The sequence below is a fragment of the Megalops cyprinoides genome, chromosome 4, assembly GCF_013368585.1.
Source record: "Megalops cyprinoides isolate fMegCyp1 chromosome 4, fMegCyp1.pri, whole genome shotgun sequence".
Lineage (NCBI taxonomy): Eukaryota > Metazoa > Chordata > Actinopteri > Elopiformes > Megalopidae > Megalops > Megalops cyprinoides.
Genome location: NC_050586.1, coordinates 33584018 through 33594681, shown reverse-complemented (window position 1 = coordinate 33594681; position 10664 = coordinate 33584018). Strand labels below are relative to the sequence as shown.

General features: G+C 41.6%; 1 protein-coding gene across 1 annotated transcript; it reads left to right on the top strand.

Annotated features, from left to right (window-relative positions):
• Positions 1-2988: 2988 nt before the first annotated feature.
• Positions 2989-9733, top strand: fbp1a (fructose-1,6-bisphosphatase 1a). Its single transcript, XM_036526801.1, has 7 exons — positions 2989-3249; positions 5955-6117; positions 6495-6587; positions 7096-7236; positions 7878-8015; positions 8270-8389; positions 9180-9733. The coding sequence occupies exons 1-7, from the start codon at positions 3080-3082 to the stop codon at positions 9366-9368; spliced, it is 1014 nt and encodes a 337-aa protein (XP_036382694.1). The 5' UTR covers positions 2989-3079; the 3' UTR covers positions 9369-9733.
• Positions 9734-10664: the final 931 nt, after the last annotated feature.

Genomic DNA, 10664 nt, shown 5'->3' with positions numbered 1-10664 from the left:
TGGCATCATGCCACTCTTATCCTTGAGCTCTCCCAACATGGGGACAAATGAATAAAAGGGAGACATCTTGTGGTTAGAAGAGGAAGTCCATTTTTACTTTTTATTCCATATTTCTTACTTCTAAGAGTACATATACTTAAAATTGTACTTTATTGCTTTGTTTTTGTTTGTGTGTGTGTGTATGTGTATGCATGTTTTGTTTTTACATCCAGTCCAGGATGTGGGTGGAATATCCCCAGTAAAATTCATATTTAAAGCAATACAAAATATCTTTAAAATATTTCATTAAATTAGATATATAATGTTTAATTCAGGCTATGTCAAGAAAACCATTTATTGCATGAAATTAGAATTTGCTCTTTGATTGGCATAACATATTTTCAAGAGTAATTTCCTCCTATGCAGGCCTGTTCAAAAAACCCAATATTTACCTTTGATCTTTTTACAATGTCAGGATGAAATGTTTCTATTTGCTTATTTGGATTGGGCTTGATATTTGTTTGGAACAGTACTGTATGCAGTATTGACACTCTTCTGAAGCCTATACCTTTATTCACCAGAAGATGGCAGTATCAATTACAGGCCAATAGAGGAGACTGGAGTCAACTGGTAACAAGTGTTACAACGGATTACAGGCTCTCAGGGAAAGACCTTACCTGTATTGTACTTGTTATATGTACAGCAGTGTATAATGTTTTGAGCATCAATCACAAAGCATTACTTATACACTCAAAGAAATTTATTTGAGCTAAGTATCTTTCAGAGAGATTGTTTAGCTCTGTAAACACTCAACATGAATATGGGAAGTCAATACTGAATTACATGATAGTCTACATTTTAACTGACAGATGATGCATAACTCTCTGACAAAGTTCAAATGAGCCTTTTGTTGTGAAAAAATATAGAGAAGTGTTATGAAATCATGTCTGGTAAGTCTAATGACCCCGTCTCACCTTGTTGTCTGTGATCATTGTTCCCTCCACAAGGCATTTAGTAATTTATTCATTAATCATACATTATCTGACCTATACACTGAACTTTGGTCTCAGAGGTTTCCAAAGAAAGCATGCTTACAAAGAGAACAGCAAATCGATAATGTCACAACATATTTAAGCCTATGGTGTGCTGTAATATTTTTATAATCTGCACAAAATTTTCACTGCATTCATTTTAAATTAACCAGAAAAGAAACAATGCTGACAATTTAATGAACGTAATATTTCAATGTTTTAAGACATTGATGCTTCTGCTGTTGCTGGGAACCAAAAAAAAAAAAAACTAGATTAGTTAAAGAAGCATGGGGAGATGTTTGCTCAACTTCATCTGTGGGAATCTTGTAAAACCATTTGCTTCTCTTGTGTTACTGTCTGTATATTGCTTTATGATCATCATATGAACACAAGGTATGCTAACGTGGCAGAGTGCAGTTGCACCATGGGTAAGCCACAACCTGAGGAATGAGGATGCATGCCTTTTGCAAAGGAGTGATCTAAGGTGTCTGCTGAGAAATGCAGCTGCTTTGACAGTCTGCCAGAGGCACCAGTCAGGATAAATCCGGCTACTCCACCTCTCACAATGCACCCACAATAAATCACGGCATTTGAAGACGGCACATCTGCACAGACCCAAGGCCACTGGAAAGACTTTATTGGATTCATTAGGGCTTACATAACAGCTCTCACAGATGAAGAGGAGCTCCCAGGACGAGGTGACAGGAAGGGCTGCCTATGGTCGTTTGCATAGCTGGCACCCGCTGCGATTCCAAAAACTTTTGTCAACTCAAGTGTTTATTTTGCTGAGACAGGTTTTCCCCTAGTAACCAGGTCACTCATTTCTGGGCTTTTGGTAGATATTTAGCATGTTAAGTATATCTTTGTCTACTTAGAGGTTTACACTACAGTATAATATTGTAAGAGCAGTGCAGCAGAATGTAGCGCAGTACTTAAACTGGGCCTGTAGCTTGAAGATTGCAGGTGTAATCCTAGTGTGAGTAACTGACATTGTCCCCTTGAGCTGTAGCAATACCATGAGTGTATATCTGATGTGTCTGTAGAGGTCATAGGGACAGATGCCTGGCACAAATGGCCTGTGATTTTTTGGCTGTTTGGGTGTTGTTTATTTCCTTTAGGTTACTTCAGATTGTTAGTTTGTTACAGTCTTATAGGACAGCATCACTGACCAGTGGTGGTACTGTACGACTTGTAAAATATTATTGAATCATGGGGCGTTGTGCATACTCTGACTCCCTGATTTTCAAAACTTGTGTGGTGTGTGGAGTCCCAACTCCACAAATTCCACTGCAGCCCGCTACATGTGTCAGGTTCATTCCTAGCATATTTTCCTGCAATTTGTAAAAAAATGTAACATATGCACTAGGTTTAAACTGGGTAGCACAGTTATAATGAATGATTTACAAAAAAATATATAGGATATGTTAAACCAAAAACAGGAACTGCAGATAAAAAATACCAAAAAAACCTTTCTTCCCCCCCCCCTTACTCATTTACCATACTGTAGGTGTTAGCTTTGTAAATCACATTCACGTTGCCATAAATGTGCACTTTATAATAAAAAGAGCTTAGATAACACTTCCTTGTTTAAACCATGTGTCACTTTCCCAAGCAAGCCCAATACAGCCTCTAGCATTAAAGACAAACTTCCAATTCACCAGCACGGATCTCATCTGAGGTAAACGGTCATTCGTGAGATCAGTCGTTTGAATGAACCTGTCAACTCCATGTGCTTATTAGTGCTGTAGTTTACAACTCGGTACTCGCACACGTAAACGTCAAGTATGAAAGAGGCTCTTGTTATTTTCGCCAAGTGCTTTCTCACTCTGCGTATCTGCACTAGTTGTCTTCTGTTCATTGTTGTAGCACTACCCCAGTGAACAATTTCCAGCCACTCCTCTCTGAGTATGATATCAATGTGGATTGGCCCAGCCTTCTTCACACCCACTTCTCCCACTATTTCCGTGTTTGACTCCTAACAGCTAAAAGTGAATGAAAAGTGACTTTCATCCCGCTCACTTTTCTGACCTGAAACTGCAGAGCACGTCGACTCCGCTCTAACCACCAAAATGTCAGACAAAGCTGCGTTCGATACCAATGTTGTTACCCTCACAAGATTCGTGCTGGAGGAAGGGAGGAAAGCTAAAGGCACTGGAGAATTGACAACGCTGCTAAACTCAATGTGCACAGCCATCAAAGCCATCTCATCTGCAGTCAGAAAAGCTGGCATTGCCAACCTGTAAGTTTTACATGTGCATACATTCTTACTGAGCAGGTCACTGAGTACTGAATGAACTGAAATGAATTTAAAACGTTCCGTACCGAATTCATTCGATTTCGTGAAAACGCTATGTCAGATACCTGAGCTGCGAAGCTAACGTAGCCACTGGGGAGAGCTCGCTCCTCACGAATTCCCAGCATAATACGATTTAGGTAAGTCTGTGTCTTGATTTTGACCAAACATCGTAATATGTGTAATTTTAACTTGATGGTGATAACGCAGTATATCTCGCGTTAGTTAACAGCGTTAACTAGCATGATAACTAATCAGTTTCCTCGTTTGCTACTAACCTCAACTACAGAGGAACAAGGGTTGTGTTTTGCTCGTTGCATGCAACGTGGAAAGGGGTGTGTCGTAGAGTTTGGGCACACTTTGTGACTCCTGATTGGATCGCATTGGTTACGGTCCTCTCGACCTCATTTTTTGGTCACAATGTAAGCACGTGTCGAGCTCGAGTTCTGCTGTGATGAGCATGTTAGAACTCCATGCTCAGGTCTCATGTGTACATGTAGATGGGACTTGACTATTGCGAATTTCGATTTTGTTTCAGCAGCACGAATAATTGATTAACCTTGGCTGTGTTTTCTTCTACAGGGAAAAGTTACCCGTAAGTGCTGATCTGGGACCAGCCTTGCCGTTTAACGTATAATTGTTAACGTTTGAATTGGGGGTGGGGAATCTGGTCCTAGATCAGCACTAACACGCAACTTTCGCCTCTAGTGTGTTTCCGCGACTTTTAGGCCTTGGCAAATCTTGTTCAACAGGAAGTGACCTGAAAGTATCAAAGCATCCTGTAGTAGCCTCGATCTCACCGTCTGACGTCGCCATTAGACTAATAAAATAATTCATTAAGACAATTCGCTGACGCTATTGTCATCGCCAGTGGGCTGCAGCGCACACAGTACTCGGTGGTTGTGTCTTACCACAAATGTGTGAATGGGGGAAAATGGATTACCAGCTCTGTAGATTTAGCACTTTTTAAATAGTTCTGGATTTCAATCAGAGGGTCAGAGTCAAGGAGATGTTGTTGTCAGCCCATCCATATGCAGTATATAGTAGGGTTTAAATAACATTTCCCTGGGACCCATGGTGCTACATTCATTCAATTTGAATAAATACAACAAGACAATACAGACGAAATAACTATACAATAAATAGACAAAAAAACAGGACAACAGATTGTAAAAGTGGCAGGCGGAAGAGTGAAAGTGAATATGTAAACTTGTTACACTTTTTAAAGTGGTTGAGTGCATTTTGAATTTGGGGTGCTCAGTCCAGGGGAGTGGGCAGGGGGCATGCTGTGCTCCGGGGGTGTGGGTCTGTTCTTGCGTAGGAGGGGAGGAGGGGGCAGCGAGGAGTTGAGGAGCCTGACTGCCTGAGGGGAAAAAGTGTCGGGCAGTGACGGTACGGATGCTCCGATACCTTCTGCCAGGTGGCAGGGGGTGAACAGTCCATGGGAGGGGTCTGTGGCGATGCAGGTTGCATGCCGGATGCAGTGGTTCTGGAAGAGCTCTTCCATGGTTGGAAGAGGGACCCCAATGATGAGGATGAGCCCCACCACTGTTGTGTCATCTGCAAACTTGATGATGTGATTAGAGCTGTGCTGGGCAGCACAGTCATGTGTCAGCAGGGTGAACAACAGTGGGCTCAGCACACAGCCATGGGGGGCGCTGGTGCTCAGCTTGATGACCCTGGAGGTGTTCTTTCCTATACTGACAGACTGAGACCTGTCAGTCAGAAGTCCAGCATCCAATTACAGACAGAGGTATTCATGCCCAGTAGGCTCAGCTTCCCAACCAGCCTCTGCGGAATGATTGTGCTGAATGATTGCAGTTTCAGATGGCAATTTCAAGGTCTGCAGTCTTGTCCAAGTTTGGATTCATTTATCAGAATGTCATTTGATAGTAAGCAGCTGTTTATTTTCATTCCATACAGTAGTTTTCACTACATAGGTGTCAATTATGAGAGTGGAGGTACATTGTTTTTTTTTTGTTTAAAATATAATGACTTTAAGAGTGGGAGATTTAGCACTGAAAAATATGCACAATACAGCTAAAAAGCATTTCTTTTATCATAAATAAATCACAAATCCCATTCAGAATTTTTAAACTATGGGATTTTTGAGGAATTGATACTTTTATGGAGTTGTGAAAATTGACCAGTGCACGACTAGTTAATTGCCATATTAAAAGCTTATATTTCCACTTAAGAAATAAGTTTTGTGCAGTAAGTTAGTCTATTCCATATATTTTTGTCAATGCCTTGTACATAAATTCAACCTATCATTTTAACAGTGCATAAATTTCACCTTTGGAATAAGAGTGAATTTAGCAGCTGTAAAATTCCTGTGGGATGTTTCAGTTCTTCCTCAGAGGTCGCCCCACCACCACCCCCTTCCTGTAACACATAACACTGAGTTATGACTGTTCCAGTAGCAATGGCCTCGTACATGTCAGGCAAAATACTTGCCGTGACATTCATTGAGCATTTTGACTCCGGTCAATCAATCAATTCATCCAACACTCCAGTGCCAGGAAGGTCAGTTCATTATCCTGCATCCATTCAGGATACTGCCCCACAGTATCAGTTCCACGCAGTATCAGTTCCGTGCATATTGTTCAGCATTCTGATGCTAAAATGCTACCCCCCCTCTCTCCTGCCAGCTATGGTATCGCAGGGAGCACCAATGTGACCGGAGACCAGGTGAAGAAGCTGGACGTGCTGTCCAACGACCTGGTCATGAACATGATTAAGTCTTCTTTCACCTCCTGTGTGCTGGTTTCCGAGGAGGATGACAAGGCCATTATTGTGGAGCCAGATAGGCGGGTAGGTGTGGAGCACTGATTTGAAACGGTGGTTCTATGAGAAAATGGCACTAAAAACATACCATGCATTTATAGGTTAGCCTCAAGTCAAAATGACTTGCACTGAGGTAGTCAATACTGAGATTCATTTTCAAATACTTATTTTGTTTTTTTCCAGAAAACATGAAATGTGTTCTGACAGCAGTGATTGATGCCCTTTGACTTATCTGTCACTCAAAAATTGATGTAGGGATAATACCACTTCTAGTTACACACAAACTTTGAATAATCTCTAAACAAAAGTCAAGCTATGAAATTCAGATGCATGTGTTATATGATACATTTAATCTATAGATATTAAAACGGTCACGTTTTTGTGATAATTTTTGTCTTCACCAGGGAAAGTATGTGGTCTGCTTTGATCCTCTGGATGGCTCTTCAAACATTGACTGTCTGGCATCAATTGGATCCATCTTTGCTATCTACAGGAAGGTGAATTGTGCCGAAGCAAAAGTTAGGCCTATGGTTTACCGTCACAATATTGGGTAGAACATATTTGAAAAACTGATATCTTAATTCAGTTTATTATTTGAAGCACAAAGATGGCCTTGATTAAAAATGCATATAATTGCAGCATTTGTGAATTATCCCATTTCTACTGTTTGTATTTTCTTGTGCCTTAATATTGAATTATACTTTCATTTAATAAGTGACCCATTGTTTAAAAATGAGTATTGGGTTGGTATGCTTCTTCATTGTCAGTAAATATGAGCAAGAGTGTGCTGCAGTGGTTAGGAAGAGGGCTTGTAACCCAAAGGTTGCAGGTTTGATTCCGGTAGTTACAACCTTAATTGCCTCAGTAAAAATCCACCTGTAAATGTTTAACATGGAAAAATGTCAGCTTTGTCAGTCACTCTGGGTAAGATAAGAGTGTCTGCGAAGCAAGTGTAATGTGAAACAAAAACATTGTTAAATACTGTATGTGTGTCTTTATCTCCAGGTGACGGATGATGAGCCCAGCGAGAAGGACGCGCTGCAGCCTGGCAGGAACATTGTGGCTGCTGGGTATGCCCTGTACGGCAGTGCCACCATGCTGGTCCTCTCCACCGGCCAGGGGGTCAACTGCTTCATGCTGGACCCTGTGAGTCCCTGTCCCATCCCTATTTACAGCTGTGGACTAGGGTGGACTACCTGCTTGTTTACGGGCATCACCTCAGACCAGGCGCTGCACAGATCCACGTATCTTTATATAATTTGGTTGCAGTCGTGTGATCATGTGCGTCCATTGTCTTCAGCCCATCCCAACGATATGTACACACGTTGATCTGTGCTGCACCTGTTCTGAGGCGATACTTGAGGACAAGCAGTACATCTGGTGGGAGGTGTTTTATGCATAGAGATAAAGAAGCTATTAGAACTTCAAAACAGTCATTTTTATAGTCATTGCCATGTTTTAACACCTGTTGTTCGGGCAGATGCAGCACTTTGAGTGCTATGTACCTTGAGAGAGTATGCCCCTTGACTTGTGCATAGTTCAAACAGAGTTACAGAGGACTGAATTTACAGTGAACTAAAATAGAGAATGTTGATGTTTAACTCCTAATGTCTGCAGTTAACTATCAACGCTGATCTCTTAACTCTCCAAGCATTAATCTACATAGAACACACCAAGTTCTTTCTGTCTCAATGCCAGTGGCTTGCTTTCATAATGAACTCACCTTCCCTATGTGGTTGCATGGTAGAAGAGGGAGTGCCTGTCAGTAACATGAATTCCTCTCTCAGGCTATCGGGGAGTTCATCCTGGTGGACAGGAACGTGAAGATTAAGAAGAAGGGGAAGATCTACAGCCTCAATGAAGGCTACGCCCAGTATTTTGACCCCGCCATCACAGAATACGTGCAAAGGAAGAAGTTCCCAGAGGTATGGTGGCATTAACGTGGACACCTTCCCAGCCAGTCTGTCTCTCCAGATCTCTCTCTTCCTAAATTGTATTTGCTAAAAGGATAAATGCATTCCCTGTATGTTCATTGTAGTTTCTTTTCTCATGGTTCAGAAACTGGTTTCACTCTACACTGCAGTTTGTTTGTGTCAGGACAAGCATGCCGCCTGTTTGTGCCCAGTGGAACACTTTAACTGAAATGAATGTGCTTTGAAACCTTTTGCCTGACATTTAGGACGGCAGCGCCCCCTACGGTGCACGGTACGTGGGCTCCATGGTGGCAGACGTACACCGGACACTGGTGTACGGAGGCATCTTCCTGTACCCTGCCAATGTCAAGAGTCCCAAGGGAAAGGTAAGGCCAAAAGAGCCTCTGAAACAGTTGACAGATGGATACAAGTTGGATTGATCCACAGGGAAGTGTGTTCAGATGTAATGAAAGGTTCAGATGTAATGAAAAGGGACGTTTCACAGACATTTCACAGAAAGGGCAAAGGTCATTTCAAAGACAATGTTTATGACTGGTGCATACATAGGAAGGTGTAATGCATTTCAAGATGCCTACCACAGGTACTCCATGTTGTGATGAGATATTCAAATCCTGTGTTCCCTCTGTAACATTACTTGTCATTTAGTTTCAACATAAAACTAGGGTTGGGCTTGTTGATTCTGCCATGTTCTATTAAGTTGTGCAATTAATAAAGGTGCCAACCTTTTTGCTTCATTAGCAGTGCTCCACGTTTGAAAATCTGTAGAATCAGCTGATATGTTATCTCTCTGCGTGATTCTGGAGCATTTGTATTTATGAAGCACATCTATAGTGTCAAAGTCTGCAAGTGACTTGATAAAGTTTATTTGCCTCCACAGATGAGTGGCACTTGTTTTCTGTACCCTGAAATAACCTCACTAAGATTAAAAAAACATCACAAAAATCCAAACGCCAGTTTTCCCCCTGCATTATATTATATACACACAAATGTGTACTGTGTTTGTTTCCATAACTTGAGTGCAGACTGTCTCGTGCTAGCTGCTGTCCTATTTATAGAAGAGCCTTGCATACCTGTAGTTCCTCACTGCAGGAAAAGGGGCAGGGAATCTGTCAGGGAATCTGGCGTGCTTAGGAATCTGTCTTTGAAATCCCCCAGCTGCGGCTTCTGTACGAGTGCAACCCCATGGCCTTCATCATGGAGCAGGCCGGAGGGATGGCCTCAACAGGGACCGTGAACGTGCTGGACATCCAGCCCGAGTCCATCCACCAGAGGGTCCCTGTGGTGCTGGGCTCCCCTGACGACGTGCAGGAGTACATCGACCTCGTCAAAAAGCATGCCAAATGAGCGCTGTGGCGCCACCACCTGGATAGGGGGCCAAATGACCAAAATGCCAAAAAAACAAATAAAGATGCGGGACCAAATGGGCAGCAAAGGAGGTGTGTCCTCACAACAGGGGGTGTTACTGATGATGATGTCATATACGTTACATCACACCCAGGGTTCAGTGTTTATTTGATATGTGACCATGTCAGTAATTCTTTCTGTGGATCACTGCCTTACTTTGCAGTCCCAAGAAACAATCAGAAAAACTCCTCAGCCCAAGGACCAAATAATGCCTTTACATATTGCATATGCTCTCGTTATGGGTGTGCCTTATGTCTCATGAATGTTTGTTGTTGAACTGAAGGATTGAATTTTGAATAAAAACAACTGTGCAAAAGTGAATGCTGTTTATTTTTCCCTATAATCCCGGATAATTTTGTGCACAAGTATATATTTAACCATTTAAGCATTGTTTATTGAATATCTTGACCTGTTCCCCTCCTGTTATGATTATAGAAAGCTGAGACATAAACAACTAAATGCATACTAATGTTGAAAATGGCATATCATACTAACTTGAAATCCATGATGTTTTATTTTCAGAACTACAGACAGTAGTTGAACACAAATATGAGAGGAATTTCTTCCAGGATATTTTAAGATTATATCAACTGTCTCAATATTTGAAATGATTTATATTTCAACACAGGGCTTGTTGTACAGTGTCATGATGCTATATCCAGAGAGGGTGACCTTTATACTAAAGGTCGGGTGAATGGCATGGAAGTCCAATGACATTTAAGGCAGGCAGCCTAGGCTGTTGTGTGCATTGGATTTTCAATCAAGTCCTAACTTTATCTTCACCTTTATTTAACAAAGCTGAAGTTAAAGTTTTCTAATGACAAGCTGGACAGATGCAGAGGAGAAATGGGTTGCAAGGATTTCCATCAACCACTTATGTACAGCAGGGAATGAAAAAACATTTTAAGAATTACAGGAATGGAATCTGGGAAAGGCACCTTTATTTGCATGTAATTTTGACTGCCACCACGAGTCATATTACTGGAGTGAGCACTAGTTACCTCAGCCTAGCTCATTAACACAACAGCTCATAGTAACCCATTTCACTGGCTGTGTACCAGCTACTGATCTGGCTTCAGCCATTCACTTACAAGGTCTTGGACAAAGACTGCCTTCTGGCAGTACAATAAACTTTGACATAAAGAAGTTGAGTACAGCATTAACTTGAAACATACTGCATTTGTCAAATTGGAGACTCAATTTAAAATCAGCCTTAAATGCCCTTTATTTGCTTAG